The 17,986-nt window shown below is 42.3% G+C and overlaps 1 protein-coding gene across 32 annotated transcripts in view; it reads left to right on the top strand.

The window, feature by feature from the left end:
* Positions 1 to 17,986, top strand: part of MAP2 (microtubule associated protein 2) — a 273,633-nt gene that overhangs the window by 228,140 nt on the left and 27,507 nt on the right. For 12 of the 32 annotated variants that reach the window (XM_064515289.1, XM_064515292.1, XM_026116678.2 and 9 more), the window contains 5 exons: positions 3,948 to 4,205; positions 6,513 to 10,319; positions 10,565 to 10,771; positions 11,174 to 11,308; positions 15,556 to 15,617. In XM_064515289.1, the coding sequence (XP_064371359.1) occupies positions 3,948 to 4,205; positions 6,513 to 10,319; positions 10,565 to 10,771; positions 11,174 to 11,308; positions 15,556 to 15,617 (4,469 nt within the window). Of the gene's footprint in view, positions 1 to 3,947; positions 4,206 to 6,500; positions 10,320 to 10,564; positions 10,772 to 11,173; positions 11,309 to 15,555; positions 15,618 to 17,986 lie in introns of all 32 variants that reach the window. The other 20 variants (XM_064515303.1, XM_064515311.1, XM_064515312.1 and 17 more) reach the window with 8 other exon arrangements.

The following is a 17,986-nucleotide window of genomic DNA, read 5'->3' on the forward strand; positions in this document are numbered from 1 at the left end:
AACTGAGCATGGTCCCATTTTGTTCCTCTTCCCCTCCACCCGGCCACATGCCATCCATTCCATTCTATATGTGCCTGGGAGTGCTGCTTTCTGGGGAGGGACCTGGCTGTCTTTTCTCCCCACATGGAAGTGACATCCCTCCAGAGTCTCTCTCTCTCAAAGCGAAGCTGCAGTGTGAGCAGTGAATGCAGTTCTGGATCAGGGAATCCAAAGTCCCTGCTTAAATCAGGGCTTTTGGTACACTGGTCTGGTTTATAACAGAAACAAAAGGAGCAGCTGGTCAAAAGAAGCATAAGCTAATTCTGGTCTTTCTGTCAGAGAATCACTGCCAAGAACAGTGTGCAGGATAGGCCAAAAGGCTGTTACTGGAGGTAAGTCAGTTGTTAGCACGATGGAAAAAATCTCATGTCCACACCAAAGATAGCAGTGGAGGGTCATTAATTCTCCAGTAGGCAAAGAAAATCAAAAATTTCCCCAGTATACACTAGTGAATTCAAGCGCTGTTGTATGATGTTTGATCTCCAGTTCTTAGGCGGATACCCCCAGCTAACACTGTGTCAGCTGGTTGCAAACAAGGCAGACATTTTAAAAAGTTTATTGTTACAGTGGTTCTGTACCCCTCTTTTTGTGGCCTCGGTGCACCAGTAAGTATGTGGCTGTATGATTTTATCAGAGCAGGTTGCAAAAGAGTCAAATGGGTTTTGAGGAGTCAAAGGAGAACCTGCTTCAATGACTAAAAAGAAGTTCTGTCTTCTTATCCAAGGCAGAACAGCTGATGTTTCATCTTGCAGCATTTGACTAACTTAATCTTGAGACACAGGAGGTAAAGTTAAAAACATTACAGAATTCTCCTGAGATTCTTGTCTCAGGAAAATAGAGGCGTAGGCCTGAAATTACTCAGTGGGTCATTTCAAGAAAAGCAAAATGACTTGAAAAGCAGCTGAGTCCGTTCAGTGTAAAAGGTATCATACGGAAAAAAGTAGCACGATGCTGCGGCAACACGGACGTCTTGGTCAGTGCTAATAACTGAACATTGCTAATGTCAGGGTGTCTACCTGAAGCTAGGGGAGACAAGATCGGCGGAGTAGTCCTACTGTAGCTGGGTGCCCATAGCCGTACTTACAACACTCCTGGACTGGTTTACTCATGAGCACCATCCTTGTCCGTCATATGTATTTACCTCTAGTGAAAGTGGAAGATCCCAGAGCAACATCTTTGAGGGAAAAACAGGGAAAAAAGCTGAAGCACCAATGAAAAGGTAGGGCATTATGAAACACCCCTCCTCGCCTGCTGCCTGTGAGTGAGCAGTCTGTTTGGCACAGAAGAACCCACCGCACAAAGGGAATAGCTGCAGGATTCCTTCCTTGACTCATGGATAACTTACTGCCGTAGCTTGGGAAACCAGGATATGACTCAATCTGTAAGATCAAATAGATACATTTTCAGGAGAAAAATCATTAGATTATTAAATATTTAATCTAAGGAGAGGCAGAACTAGGAGCAGATGTATAGGAACGTGAGAAGGATGTTCAGCTCAGATCAGTAGTCTGTTTAGGCATTTAGCTGACACTGGCCAGCAGTAGATGCTTAGAGAAAAATATAAGAACAGCAAAGGCGTATAATGGTGCTTTCCCCAAGTACACTCTCAGACTTCAGTTTGCAGCTTGAAGGAGATGTTTTTGTAGTTAACAGCCCTGAAGAGATTTTTCTGTTTTTTCTCTGAGCCCATGCAAACTTTCAATATCCATAGCAGTGTGTGTTTGTGTGTTTGTGTATTTGTGTATCTTTTTGCCTCTGTAGATATGTTTGCTTATCCATTCAAGAAACGTTTTTTGAAGCTGTAACCAGGCCTTTTACAGCTGCTGTAATGAAGTCTACTTACTTCATGCAAATCCTTTTTCCGTGTTTCTTTTCTTTTTTAATGTCTGTATACTCAACGTGTTTATTTGATGAGCTGTAATAATTCTGAGAGAACCAGTACGTTCTGTTTGCCTTAATATTCAGGTTGGGTTTAATCTCCCCTGATTATAACCATCTCAAAGCTAGGCATCTAGTCTGACTGAGTACCTGGGCCCCTCCATGAGTCAGTGAGTAGAGACAGACCTGCACAGGAAGATTCATGCCTTACTAAGACAGGGATCTCACACAGATTAGATGATTTGCCCTCTGGAGGTCTTTTCTCCACTGCTCTAGAGGGAGCTGGGGCAGTACTTCACACTGGATGCCTAACCTTTAGACATTTCAAGCTAGGTATATACTGCATTTATCTAATAAAAAGTTTTGGAGGGTAATTACTGCTTTGGTGAATAATTAATCTTAATCACGTGGCATTGTGTGAAGCAACTCTGCCTTAAAAATGGAGTAAAATTAGAGACTTTTCTTACATTTTTTAATTGAAATGGATGTACATACAAAAGGACATAAAACCGGAAAAAGAAAAGTGAAGCAAGTTGTTCAAGCAGGAGCTTGTTATAGCTGGACACCTGCCGTTCTGCTAGGCTGCTTTTACAATCTACCCGTGTGTAAATATCCCTGTAACACTCAGGCATCAGTCCCGTTCTGATTCTGAATCTTCTGCCTTTTGTTCATTTAAGATATAGTATCTAACATTAGTTTCATTTTTACATTTTATTAATAATGTTGTCCTCTCCATAATGATATTTTCTCAACCTGAAATATAGTATTTGTGTTCCTTAAATCACTTTTTAAAGGCCATAACTGAAGTAGGTGGTTGATGCGCTGTTTTTAACTAGGCCAGTCTCAGGAGAAAAATCAAGCCCTTGTGAAGAGGTTTAACTCTAATACCAAGGGGCTGGATACAGCCACTTCCAGATTCCAAACCACTTTGTTCTAAGCCTGATTCAGCAAAGTCCTTCAACATGGGGCAGCCTTTAAGCCCAGAGGGGTCATCAGGTTGATTTCAGCATGGCTGCTGGTCAGCTGCTTAAGTACTTGGCTGAATCAAAGCTTTCAGGCTTAATCCTGGTTTCCTGTCAGAGGAGATACCAAGAGAGCAAAGCAATGTTCTGTCTGAGCAGCCATGGCAGGAGTTCAGTCCATACTGAAGACTTCACTAATCATTCTTCTGCCATGGCAAGAGTAGAATAAACACCACTGTCGATATCAATATGCTGATCCTCGCAGCCCATAGGCGAAGTGAGGTATTTTAGAAATTCAGATGAAGGGACATTGTACTCACTGGTTTCTTGACTTAACTGGAGGGAGAGGAGGCCTGGGGGCTAGTGGGGAGACAGAAAAGAAAATGAAGAATTTTTGTGTTAAATCTGTGATTCTCACATACAGAGTTCAAACATCGGGAAGCCTAAGGGAGAGGGGGTTTATATGCCCATTCAGCGCAGGAATCTTGGCTGAGTTCTTGTGAAACAATTAGTGATCAGCTATGTGCAAGATTTATTAAGATTGTGGAAGTGGCTGAATATTTGCCAAATCCCAGACCCAAAAGATAGATTGACTCACTAGCATTTAGCAGTCGAAATAGTCAAGGTCAGTGAAGTTTATGCCTCATACCTTCCCTCATACCAACTGAATGTTCTGTGGTGGATAAAAGAGCATATTTATCAGAAAAAAATCAGTGTACTTTTTGAATGCACTGATGTATTGGTGTTGTCAGAGCCATCCATCATCCAGTACCATCTCCATTTGCAATGAATATCTGACCCACAGTCGTCTCTGGGAGAGGTAAACCTATAAAACACTTTCAGCTCTCATCTTACAACATAATCATGCTCCGGGGGAGAAAATGTGTTTTTTCCTAAGGAAAATTCTGTTCCACAAGGATTAAAATGGGCTGAATGCTAGCAATCCTTTGACATGCTTAAATCTAAAGTGTTCAGAGCTGAAAGTGTTATGTAAAAGCATTTCTGTTGAGCTTTGTGCATTATGTTTACTGTTGGTGTTGATGTCGCCTCCTTTTTCCATCCCCCAAGAAGAAGAAGCAGTAGAGAGTCCGATGGCCGTGGAAGCGAAACCTGCTGCTCTTCCTGGGAAGCAACTGGGGAAAGAGCATGGGCTTGTTGAGCCTGCAGACCAGGCAAAGGGCCTCAGGGAGGGTCAGCCGGACTCTGGTTTGGAGGCCAAAGGGTGTCGCGAAGACAAAGTGCCAAGTGTGGCATCCAGCAGGGAGACCGTAACAGTTGTGGCGGAAACGCCCCCGAAAGACACATCCCCTTCCTTGGCTGAGGAAGGTGTGTCCTCCTTAGGATTGCATGTGTTTGCTGCCAGTAAATTCTCCTCCAGCTTTCTCCAGTGCTTTCCAAGGCTGCTTCATTTCCTGTTCTTCCCATTTATTAGTATGACTGCTCTTGTTATTATGCTTGAAGAGTGTGTAGCAGATAATCCGATTGCATAGGTGCTGTATGACAACATGGTTTCCCACCACTGCAGCTGATTCCTGATTTTTACTTTGCCATGATACAATATGCTTTGCAGCTGAGCTGATACCTCTGTGTAAGCCTTTTTCCCCCATCTCTGATGTGTTTGCCAGTCACATTGCTAATCTGTGTATATTTTTTTTCTTTTTGGTGCAGAGATTCATCTGCTTTTCTTTCAAAAAGTAGATTTATTGACTTTGACTATGACATAAAGAGGCTTAAACTGTAGAAATGTTTTCATTTGCGGTGTGCAGTATTTTTTGTGCTTCAGTGCATTCTGGTTTAGCTTCCCTAAAGCTATCGCTTCTTATGTCATATCCTTGCCATTCATTGCATCCACCCGCTCTCCCCTTGATCATTGCCAGAACTCTGATTTTTTGTGTGTTTTACTGTATTACAAATGTTTAACCCTGCTGGAGTTCCTTGCTCAGGCAAAATGCCCATCACTTCGACCGAGATATCTGCCTTCATCATGAAGTTCAGGACTGGGTGCACAGGGAGAAGTTCTGATTTGCTTACTCAGGCAAAATATTTACTGCAATCAGTTGTTTTCTGTAAATAAGAACTAGGAAAGGTCTTCAAGATTGTCCTTTTAATGGTATTTCTCTTCAGTCAGGGTGAAGACAGGGTGCAAAGACACCTTGTACAGGGTAGTGATGTACCCGTTCACTGCCTGGCCAAGAAATGCTGCTTTGGGGAGCCTGGTATTCTGGCCCAGCTAAGGAAGGTTAAATTACTTTGGCAGTCAGAATATCTTTTGATGCCACTATTACTGCTCATTGGCGTTACAGTAAGATGAATCTAGCTAGCTAAGTTCAGTGAAACTGATGACATCAGCTCACTGGCCATGTTTGTATACATTTTACAGTTTGCAAGTAAGTCACCAAACTTAGAAACATAAAGGGGTAAAACTACTGTAGTTGTAGTTTATTTGTTTTTACCTGCAGAGTTTAGATGGCAGTACCTTTTTTGACTAAATGTTAACATATGCAAATGTTTTAAATAATGGCCAATACTTTGATACAATTGTTCTAAAAAATGTATAGTCATCAGAGTCACAGTATGGCTCCATGGACTTTTAATGAAATAATTGATAAGAGGAGATTCAGATTTGGCCCAGTGTTTGTTATGACAAGTTTTAGAAGAAGTCCTAAAACATTTTTTAACAGATCACTTCAGAAAGTTCTACTGTACTCTGCAGTATAAGTCTTCAAATTTTTCATACGATATACTTCATATTTTTCATATGACAAAACATGCTGTCAATAACTTACAGGGCATGTATAAAAAAACTTAACCAGGTATTACTCCCTAAAAATACATGGCAGACTATGAGAGTAGCATTTTTCATTTTAAAATAACTTAGGGTCTGATCTACAGTCACTGCAACACACCCAGCATTCTTTGACTTCAGTTACAGCTGAGGGTGGCTGGCCATTTTGAAGACTAGCTTTCCAAGATTGGAAACTGTTAGTAGCTCCACTGATTTACACATGCCAGTTTCATGACAGCAATAAGATTTTTGCCATTTGCCAAAGAGTAAACGTGAGAAGTTGGTACAGTCCAAAAAGTAGCCTCTTCTGACGCTTGAGACACCTCTCATATGTATTATTTCTTTAGTTTAGGCCGTGTGTAAAAGAAAAATCTGTTATAAAAAAGATAAAGAAACGTATAAACATATATGTTCTAAATGTTAGCAATACCCAAAGATACTATTGATTGGACCTAATATTGCAGACCATACTAAAGGGAAACTAACACTGACTTCATAGTCGAGGAAAGCATGCCAATGAAGTGAGGGTTATATATGGTTTTACTGTTGTATACAGACCATGAAGATGAACAAGTCATATAAAGTCATCTCATTTCAGTGGTCACAGATTTACATGTGTACAACTCGCATTTTCACTGTAAAACCTCATGTATTGAGAGCAAACCAGGATTTAACACTTTAAAGCAGATTTCTAGGTGGATAGCCTTGCTGCATGCTTGCATCTTTTTCCCTCTCCCTTCCATTATTCATACCAAGATGTTGTTCTAAGCCACATAACTGCCTGCCTGTAAGTGCTTTAAATAATTATGTTGTAAAACCCAAACAAACTACTTCAGGTTTACTTACAGCCACGAAGATGGAAAACCGTGTCCAGGAGGGCACACGCCCTTTCACAGCACAACCATTAGACACAAAGGAACACGAATTTTGGAAAGACAGTAAGACTGGTGAGCAACCTAAACATGATGCCTTAGTTCCACAGCCAGCAAAAACAGAGGCTATAGATAAAAAGGATTCACAGAGCAAAGACAAAATGCCTTCACCTCTATCAGAACAGATTTTGGAAACCGATTCACAAAAGAAAGGGGAAGCCAGTTTTGCAGAACCTGCTGCAAAACCTCCTGTTTCTCAAGAACAGAAAGATTTGTCATCTGAACTGCCTAAAGGGAGCAAAACAGAAGAAAGGACTGCAGATGTGCCCTTGCCATCCAGCCAAGTAATCTCTATGAAACTTAAAGATGACCTTAAAGATGTCCAAGAGCTTGCCATCACCCATGGCGGAAGTTCTCTGTTGCCATCAGAACCCAAGGCAGATGCAGCCAAAAGTGAACTTCCTTCAGACTCATCTCCCTCTGTCCTGCAGAGGCTTCCGCCCGAAGACAGTTCCAAAACAAAACAGGAACCCACTGATCAACTCTTTGCCAAAGATCTCACTAAAGATGAACAGATCCACAGAGACAAGACACCAGCTCTTCAAGGAGAAGTCTCAGCAGTAAGTGTAGATGGCCTGAAACCACCGAGCACACAGAAGATCCCTGCTTGGGGGGAGGAAAAGGACATGACTAAGGATGAGAGTGATGAGGAGGAAAGATATGACTTCTATGATAAAGGAGAGGCTCGAATACTAGACGATGGTAGATTTACCACAAAACCTGAAGAGAAGACACTTTCTCTAGACAAAGCAGACTTTCAAAAGGATAGTGAAGCTAAAAAGTTACCTGACATTTTCAAAGCTGAAAAAGACATAGACCAAAGGGGGCTACCCGCAACAATAGACACAAAAAAGGAGGTGCAGCCAACCACAGAGGTGCCCCTAGGCAAATTAAGCCAGGAACTGATCCTTGAGAAAACAACAGAGCACCCTGATACCACGCAATTATCTGGAACAGCGGAGAAGGCCCCTGAGGCACCAGGTTTAACCAGTGACAAGACTCCTACTCTAGAACCTCCTCAAGCAAAAGATGTTAAAAAAGACACCAAGGAGGATAAGATGAGTGTTTTGGATTCAGTTACTCATGAAATGACAATAGAAGAGGATCGATCGGGAATGTCAAAGTATTTTGAAACCTCTGCTCTGAAAGAGGAAGCAACCAAAGGAGACGTTCTGAAACAAGGCAGTGATTACTACGAGCTAAGTGACACCAAAGAGAGTGCGTATGAGCCTTATCAGGCAGATCATCTAATACCTGAAAACAAAGAGGAAGAGGAGGAAGAATTACAGACAGAAGTAGATCAGCAGCAGAGTGTACCTGGTCATGAAATAGGGTACAGTACCCTTGCTCAGAGCTTTCCACCAGACAAGTCTGAGGAACCAAGTTCCCCAACAGAAAGAATGTTCACTATTGACCCCAAGGTCTATGGGGATAAGAGAGAACTCCACAGTAAAAATAAAGATGACCTGACTCTGAGCAGGAGCTTGGGACTTGGGGGTAGATCTGCAATTGAACAGAGAAGTATGTCTATTAACCTGCCCATGTCCTGCTTGGATTCAATAGCTCTAGGATTTAGCTTTGGCCGTGCACATGATCTCTCTCCCCTTGCTTCAGATATTCTAACAAACACTAGTGGAAGCATGGATGAGGGTGACGACTACTTGCCAGCAACCACACCAGCGTTGGAGAAGGCTCCCTGCTTCCCCATTGATAGTAGAGATGAAGATGAACACACCGAAGAGGAAAAAACAATGCCTGAAGAAAATGTCCAGCCTGAGACCTTGGTTGAGTCACCTTTTCCAGCCAAAGACTATTACAAAAATGGTGCTGTAATGGCTCCTGATCTCCCTGAAATGTTAGACTTAGCAGGGACAAGATCTAGATTAGCTTCTGTGAGTGCAGATGCTGAGGTGGCGCAAAAGAAGTCAGTTCCTTCTGACACTGTTGTGGAAGACAGCAGCACAGCCCTGCCACCTGTGACAGATGAAAACCACATAACGCTAAAAGCTGAAAGTCAGCTGGAAGACTTAGGCTACTGTGTTTTCAATAAGTACACAGTCCCACTCCCTTCTCCAGTTCAGGACAGTGAGAATTTAACAGGTGAAACCTGTCCATTTTATGAAGGCACCGATGAAAAACTGAGACGTGGCCTAGCTCCCGACCTGTCTTTAATAGAAGTGAAGCTGGCAGCAGCTGAAAAATCAAAAGAAGAGTTTCTCAGTGAAAAAGATTTGGGTCAGCATGCCACTGGTGAATCTGTTCTGGTGAGGGACTTTGAGCAGGAGAAAAAAGACAAGTTGGATACGGTGCTAGAAAAAAGTGAAGATCAAGTTGATTCTAAAGAGGTCTATCCCATTAAAGGTGCAGAGCCAGAGAAGACAAGACCTGAGGCAATCTTAGAAGTGAAAGAAGAAGGCACAGTTGATAAAGTTCATGTAACTGATGATGCTGTGTATGACAGAATATTAGCTACAGAGGTAGCAAAAGAAAAAGATGCTGTTTCTTTGTTGATTGAGAAGGAGAAGACTCTTAGTGTTGTTCCTGAAATGGCTGAGATAGACACTCCAATAAAACCAGATTATAATGCTATAAAGCACGATTTGGAAGTGGCTGCAAGGAGAGCAGACCAAGAATATCAGAGTCAATTAGATACTAAGATCCGTGAGGTTGTTTCTCCCCCTCCAGGGCAGGACAAAGCCTCTGTTAAAAGAGCAGAGCCTGAACCTCAAGAAACCCCGCAGAAAGATCAGACCGCTTTGTCCAGAGAAACAAAGGATGCAGATATACCTTCCAAGACTGAGCTTAGTCATTTGAAGGACAACACCAAACTGACTGAAACAGAAATTAAGGAGAAGGTAACTAAGCCCGATCTGGTACATCAAGAAGCAGTTGATAAAGAGGAATCATACGAATCTAGTGGAGAGCATGATCAAGCCCAAGAAGGTTTGAATGGAGAATCCTTGAAACCAGAGGATATCAAAGGAGAACCTCCAAAACCTCCTGTGTCAGGGGAAGACACTCCTGCAGAGTTACCAGCAAAGGAGCCCTCCGTGGAGCTCCCCCTTCCGAAAGCTGAGCCTCTGCAAGAAGAGACTGCTGATGTTCAGATGGAGAGCATACCACAGCCTGCAGAGGGAATTGAAAAGATTCCAGATGCAGCTGTGAAACCCATGGAAATCCAAAAGCTGCTGCCATGTGAAGTGCCAGCCGAGGCCACAGAAAGGGAAGAACATGAGGAAGAAGAGGTAGAAGGAGGACAAGAAGAAAAAGAAGAGGATAAACAGCAACTTATATCAGAAGTGCCCCCAGAAGTAGACTTAGGGAAGCCTACCAGCGAAGAAATGCCAGCCAAGGTTGGCCCAGAAGCACTACTTGAACTGAAAGGCATTATTGAATCTGTGGTGACAGTAGAGGACGACTTTATCACGGTGGTGCAGACAACAGTTGATGAGGGTGAATCGGCTTCTCACAGCGTGAGGTTTGCTGCTACCCAGGAAGACATGGAAACAGGGGACTCCCAGGCTGAAGAGGAGCTGGAGATAGAGGAAGTGGCTGACATTCATGCTGAGCCCAAGGAGGGCTCCCCAGAAGCACCTGCTACACCTGAGAGAGAAGAAATCCTGCTCACTGACTACAAGACAGAGACGTGTGATGATTACAAAGATGAAACAACTATCGATGACTCCATCATGGACACGGACAGTCTCTGGGCGGATACTCAAGGTGTGCATTATCCTTTTTGTTTTGTCTGTTAAATATTTTTGCTTCCAAATCATAATGATCAAAAAGCAAAATTATTGTAATAGTAACAGTAATCTCAATGTATTTCAGAAATGTGAAATAGCCTGCCTTTTTTTTATTAAATCATCTACTCTGTCTTCAACTATTTTTACCCCGCTCCTCCACAGTATTGTTAACATTTGTTACTAATCTTTTGTTTGTTGTTATAATTTGCTCTGATCCTACAGATGATGATAGGAGCATCATGACTGAACAGTTAGAGACTGTTCCTAAAGAGGAGAAGGCAGAGAGAGAATTGCGAAGATCATCTCTCGATAAGCATAAAAAAGAGAAACCTTTTAAAACTGGGCGAGGCAGGATTTCTACTCCTGAAAGGAAAATAGCTAAAAAGGAACCTAGCACACTCTCCAGAGATGAAGTGAGAAGGAAAAAAGGTTCATTTAACACTCCCTATTACAATATATATTATATATATATATATTTTGTACTACTGTGCAGTACTATCAGGTTACTCTGTTGTAGAAGATGTGTATCTTAATAGTATTAACTGCAGTGCTTTTTAACTAGACATTGTACAATTATATGAAAAGCTATGTGCAAGGCTCACTGCTCCATCAGTCCAATTTTTTGTAGGCGTTCCCACTCAGCACTGGGTAGCAATCTGAAGTTAATGCACCGGGGCTTCCCCTCTTCCGACTTAGGATTTGTTCACCCCAGTAGACCCGACGCATGGGGTTGGGGTTGTGGAGCAGTGGGCCTGCCACTTGATGTATTGTCATATCAAACTGTTCGGTGTTTTTTCCTGATTCTATGCTTTTGTGTTTTCTTGTCCGTAGCAGTGTATAAGAAAGCTGAACTTGCTAAAAAAACTGAAGTTCAGGCCCACTCTCCCTCCAGGAAAATCATTTTAAAACCTGCTATCAAATATACTAGACCAACTCATCTCTCCTGTGTTAAACGGAAGCAGACAGGTGACTGCGTTCTGTTCAATTATGCAATGTGGCTGGCAAACATAGACATTTTTTTTTTTTTGTAAATCTCATGGCTATAGCAGCTTCTCTATTTTTTTATTTTTTCTCTAAGAATATCAGTCTTCACAAATAATATTGCTTTTTTAATGTTTTGTATCATTTTTCTTTTCTTGTCTTATTTCTTTTCCAGTGTGTGTTTGTTTGTTTAATGGAGGCCATGATCATGTATGCTTGTCATTGCTTGGACCTCCAAGTGCCGTGGTTGTATCTTGGCATCGTGGTTATAGTGTGTTGTTGGAGGAATTTCTAGTCTTTTTTTTTTTTTAATTACGCTTTTCTTTTTTTCTGGTGGGAAAATGTTGACAGCTTAAACCATGGTATGCATTTCCATTATTTTGCTTTTTTACTCTCATGCATAATAAGAAGTGTTTCAGACTTATATATTGTTGATTGATGTTATCTGCATTGACACTTCCCAATCTGTTACTGATGTTTATGATGTACAGTCAAAATCCACAGGGGGAATCCAGCCACAAGCAGTATGAAGCTGAAAGAGAAGAAATCTGGGCTCACACTACGAATGCATTCCAAGCAAAAATCTTAATATTTGATAGAGGAAGATGAAAGGGTGAAAAAAATATTCCTGTTACATCTTGATAGATGTATCATTATTTAGAGGACCAAAATGAGAACATTTTCAACATTTTCATCATATTACTCTTATTGTTACTGTGAGTTCAGGGTGGAAGAATCATCATCTCTGACTTTACTGTTGATCTTTTTTTTTAAAAAAAAAAAAAAAGAATTGCTAAAAGAGGCCAGATTTTCTGCATGCCACAGCGTAGTTACTCATGAGTAGAATTAGGGTTATCCAGCGAAGAATCATGCCCAGCAATGTAGAGCTACTACTGTGTTGTACAGTCACAGGCCTCTTCTAATGACTTGGAAATTAAGAATGGGATTTATTACCCAGCAGAGAACAACACAGTGCAATGCTGAAAGTGTTCCTAAGGAGTTGCTCCCATGCGGTTTTGCACCAGTGAGTCACGCCTGTGCTAAATTTGGACCATCTTCAATATGCGGGTCTGACTATTGAAAAGAGAGTAAAAGGATAGTATGTGAGGGTAACTGAAATACCGTACCCGAACAGTATAAAGTGTGTATCACCTACAGGTTGTATTCCATTAGGAAAACAGAACTAAATTTTGGTCTCCCCTTCGCTGGTGTGAGGGATTTTAGCACTAACTCCCATCAGAAGAAGAGGAGCCAGGGAAGGAAAGGCTGATTGGGCCCCTCTGTGTTGCAGTGATGGCCCCCCTGTGCTAGCAGTCTCTGGGCTAACTTACCCTCTAGATGCTGGACTACTTCTTGCCTGGACTGCTTCTTTGATCAGCTCAGAAGTTATGAGCCATAATTCCCAGCTTCTTTCAAAAGACCCAGGGGGTTCAATAAGCAGTGGAAATGAGAACTTGATTCTTCATGTCATGAAAAAAGTGTTGGCTTTGTAGCATTTTTGTCTTCCCCTACACTTCTACAGCCATGTGGACAGTGCTGTCTTGCCCCCAGATACTCTACTACGAACTCTTTAGAAATCTTCTGGCCGGGTAGTGTCCCAGAGAGGCCTCAGTCATACTGACAGACTTAGATAAGGAAGTCTGCTGGATGCTCCAAATGTGTGCTGCCAGGCAACAGTCAGAGCTTTTTCTCTCTCACTTTAATATATAGCAAACCAGACATACTAGTCAAATTGAAAAATGTAATACAAGAACAACCTCCCTATATGTTTAAATACAAAGGTGGAGAGCAAATAAAAAAAAAATCCTACTGAGAATGAGGCAAACTTTCAGCTGAATTAAATCCTCTGGCATTTGTACTGTAGTGAATCAGAATGGTGGACCCAGATCAATCTTAAATTTGTAATAATATTGTTTTTGGCTGAACTTGGAGGTTTGGGTTCTATAGCAGAGTAGCTTGAACCATATCACAAAGGGAAGAAAAATATCTCTGCAAATGTTTCACCATACTCGGTGTTGTTGGAAAATTCGCAATAACCGTGATTTTCTTCTATCTCCCCTTTTTATACTCATTGATGGGACTTGAGGGGAGGGCACGTGAAAGGATGTCACATAGTAGTGCACAGCAAGAGTGTAGGCAGCCATGTGTTAACCTACGTCTCACTGAGCCTGAACCAGTCATTGAGACCTTTTCAGGATCTGAAACTCAGAGGGACATTGTTTTTCTAGCTGCATCTCTCATTTTTCTCTTATGTAAAAGGTCAAAAAAGATCATTGCTTGGAGCCAGTTTCAATAGTTGTGTTGTTCTTTCTGGAATTGTCTTGTCAGCCTTAGTGATACCTGGCCAACAGAGCCCCACCAAAAGTCCTTCCACCGTGTAGTCAGTGCTGCTTGGAGTATATTCCAGTCAGTTAAAACCTCCATGTTACATTTTCTTTGACTTTAAAATGAAACTTATCCAGTCATAAGGTACAGCTGTCTACATCATCAAGCTAAAACTTGCTCGTATTTTCTGTGTAGTGGCTCAGGAAATGAATTATTTCCCCATTACCTCAAAACCAGAAAAAAGATCACTTGTCCTTGTGAGGCAGGCACGGGCAAATACTGACGATTTATGCCACTGTATCGTCAAGCGAGGGACTTTCCATCATCCTGCTTTTTAAGCCACCCTTGAAATTTGGAGAAGACGCGGTAGGGCCAGCTTTGAGGACAGCCCCGCGAAGCCTTTGCCTCGGCCGGGGCCGGTGGGTGGCTTGGGCGCCGGCCTGTCCCCTCCCTGTGTGACGTCACAGGGCCCCCGGGACACCGCACGCGGTTCCTCGTCTTCCTTCCTGGGGTCAGCGCCCCGAGGGGAGGCATGGTCCTACTTAAACCGGCGGCAGAGCACGCACAGTCACTGTGAGGTCATGATCCAGATCTTTTGTTCAGATGGAGGCCTTGTGGTGCCCTCAGGTAAGTCGGCACGAGCGGCACGAGCCTGCTCTCCACGTCACAGCGGTGGCACGGGGTTCAGTGCCAGCGGAAGCAGGAGAGACGTTCTGTACGCTTATTTAAGAGATGCAGAAAAGACCAAAAACAGCAGTAACAGATATGGTAAAATGTAATGCAGGAGGGCTGTGCCGTACTTTTCCCTGTTAAAACTTAAGAACTAAAGTGCGCAGTTGTATGTTCTTTTCCTCCTCCCAAAGTTCCTCTCATATTCTTTCAATTGAGCTAAAAGAGAAACAGCAAGGAAGCAAGTTTAGGAGGACAGGACTATTGAGTGGGAAATTCAGCTTTGTGGCAGAAAACCAGGGATTCCCCCACCACACCTGGTACAAATGTGCGATGCAACTGTGCAGGGAAAGGAGAAAATTCATCCATGTTGACCTGTGCAGTGTTTTAGGGTTGGTTTTATAGTTGGAAGACAATTAGGATTATAACTAGAGAATGTCATCTCTGCCCACTGTCCTGCTTCTGCATTTACTAAGTGCTGTTCTGGCACAGATGCCAAAGGATTTTCTGTAGCAAATCGCTTCCTGAAAAGCAGCAGTGGGGTGCAACTAATAATCTGCTTTCTGAAAAGCTCCCTAGTTCCCAAACTTCTCCTAAGGATGAAATCCAAGTCAGAGATCAAAAAGCTTTACCTCAAATCATGTTGTAACAGATAAGCGGAACACTGAATTAAGACACTTGCTGTCCCAGATTGAATTTGAATTGAAGTCTGATGGATTGGTTGACCCACAACACACTGAGCTTTGGGGCACTACTGGGATGATGATTCAGCAGGGAATTTCTCTTTCTCTTAGGAATTTTGGCTATATTTTGAAAAGTGGTTGGTGATTTGAAGGGCCTCCATTTTAATATTTTCAAGGAGCCTGATTTTTGGAGGACAGTTGGTCAGTGCTTTCTGAAAACCAGGACTCTAAGATGTATCAGGATAGACCTTCAAAACTACAGGCTCTTATAATTGTCATTTTTTGAAATTCTTACCCTAGTTTCTAGACTTCTAGGAACATGAAGACAAATTCTGGTTTGTTTGAAATGTGTAGAATACTATTTTATCTCAAGTATGATGAATGTAGGACATTTTTAAGGCAGGTGCCTTTCTGCATATAGTTTACTAAGACTAATTCACAAGGTAATGGCTTTGCACAGTAGTTCCAAGGCATTTGATCGTTCTAACAGTGTACTAAGTGGAAATGCTTATACGTGTGTTTTTTAACCATCAAGTCTTTGTCTGGGTCTCTCAGCAGCAGGTGGTGAAACAAACCAGGCTCCTGGTGTATTTAAACAAGCAAAGGAAAAACTCTCAGTGAGTAAAGTCATCTTCTCATCATCCATTTTTATAATCTCCTTTTTGTCCTTATTTCAGTTGTTTTTGTGTTAATTCAGTTAATAATTGTGTGTTCCCTTTAGAATGTTTTCGCCGTATTCATTATTCATTTAAAAGGGTGATTAAAGCCATCTTTCCTGAATGACCCCTGAATTACAGTCACAGGTAGTACGTGATGACAGTTTGCAAATCCACAGGGGACAGGCAGACTCCAGACTCCTGGAGTTTGATGTCGTTCAACATTTTGAGCCTGGTCCTCCTCCAGGGGAAACCATGTGCCTTGGTCCTTTTCACAGCACCTGACCCCTTTCTCGACTGCTAGATACGAAGAAATCCCTGCCACAGGACTGGCTGGAAGGCTGTGGTGCACCCCTACATCTCCACGTCTTCCACAGAGCTCACACCTATTTAGAAATTATTAGCCAAGAGCGTTTTGTACGTGAATAAGTGCTTTCTGAATGCCCAGTTCCTGGACCACTGGTCTTCATGTGTTTTAACCTGATAATTGTGTGCCCTGCTTTCAGCTGCTCTGCAGCCTATTCTGCTCCTTGCATCTCGTTCTCCTCTGCTGAGTTTCCTTCAGCAAGTGCTGCAGTACCTCCTGCCCTGCTCCCATGCTAACCTTACGCTCTTCCTGTGCCACCACTCTAAAATCCCCAGGAAACCTCCTTTCACTCCCCCCTAAGCAACTCTTTTTTCCATGACACTGACGCATGCTAACTCACAACTTCAGCACAGCAATCCCTTGTCATTGGTAACCACTGCTAACAATAACGTAGACGTTCATTAAGATTCCCCTTATATTTCCTAATACATTCCATGGCTAATGTGTTTCGTCTGTCTAATCAGATTGTCAGTTCCTTGGGAACAAAAAACTATGTCTCATAAAGTGCTACTCACGTCATTTACAAATTGTAAGAAATTGGTAATAACAGTAACAGTGTTACTTACTTGAGGCTATGCAGGGAGCTGTGAAATTTACACCTGAATTCAGCCATGGATTTGGGGATTTCATGTAGTGTTGCAAGTCTGGCCTGTTTCAGCTTATAACTGAGGAACTGCTAGAGCTTCTTTACTAGAGTAGTGAGAAATACCTAGTTCTCTGGTTGCAACACTCACCCATCTCTTGGACATTTTCTCCTTTGTACCTTGTCTTCATCTCTGCCTTCCTAAAGACCTCTCCCTTTTTGTTGCTGTCTGTGTTCCTGTCTTCCAGCTTTTCCATCATTCAAGTGCAACCTTTTCCTCTCCACCGGTGATGTTACACCATCCAACCCCCTCAGTTTGTCATCCATCTTCAAACCACAGTTTACATATTGCATTTCAGAACAAGTTCAGGAAAGGCTAAGCAGTTCCATCTGCTGGAATGAGCAGTCTACCTGTGTCAGCAAAATGTTAAGAACATCAGCCATGCATTATGAATGTGTATTCCCTAGCTAGCCTCTGACATAAAGTGAGCTTTCTGCATCCCATCTTCAGCAATCCCTGAATCACTGAGTCTTAATCAGGACTACACTGATCTTTGTCCCAAGGGCAGCTGTCACTTCCATCAACATGAATTATAGCAGAGGTCAAAGAGTAGTTTTCTGGGTAAAGCACAGGTTGGGACTGAGGCATTTGGTTTCTTTACTTGCGCTGCCAGTCTTCCTTGAGCATGCCGCTGAAATCGGTTGGGCTAGATTCTGCTGCTTTTACTGATGCTAAAAAGTGCCCTGCTCCTTGAGTAACACCAAGGAGATGTAGACTAATAATCCCAGAGTGATGCATTAGCTCAAGGTCGTGCCTTCCCCTGAGCTGTTCCACTGAAAGATCTTGGTCGTGTCCATCTGTAGGATCCACATGAGATGTGTGTATTCATGGAGGACACTGGTATGCAATACGAGTAAAAAGGACAGGGTCTCCTCATTGGGCAGGATTCTTAATCTGTAAGGGCTTTTCAGTCTCTCTAGGGGAATCATTTTGAGTGACACCCCCCTCCCCCAAGCTGAAAAACGCTAAAACTGCTAAAATGAACATTTGGGCCTTCAACTGTGGATGCTTAGTTATCTCAAGTTCAGTAAAGCAGGTGAAAGGTGCTCTCACAATGCCTGCTTTTCAGAACCACCTGAGATAGATACCCAGCTTCCACAGAGTTTCAGCATCATTAAACACTGTAGTGTTTTTGTAAATCCAGCCCAAATTTTCTCAACTGGATGGGACCCCAAGATTGAATTATGACAAATTGGTCTAAATCTGGAGAAGCCTTTGTTGTGACAGAAACATTTTTATCAATATTGTTCAGTTTCTGTTTAAAATAATTATACACTGATTTTGTTTGTGTACTCCCATAAAGTGAAATAATTATTAAG

This window comes from Dromaius novaehollandiae, chromosome 7, assembly GCF_036370855.1.
Source record: "Dromaius novaehollandiae isolate bDroNov1 chromosome 7, bDroNov1.hap1, whole genome shotgun sequence".
Classification (NCBI taxonomy): Eukaryota; Metazoa; Chordata; class Aves; order Casuariiformes; family Dromaiidae; genus Dromaius; species Dromaius novaehollandiae.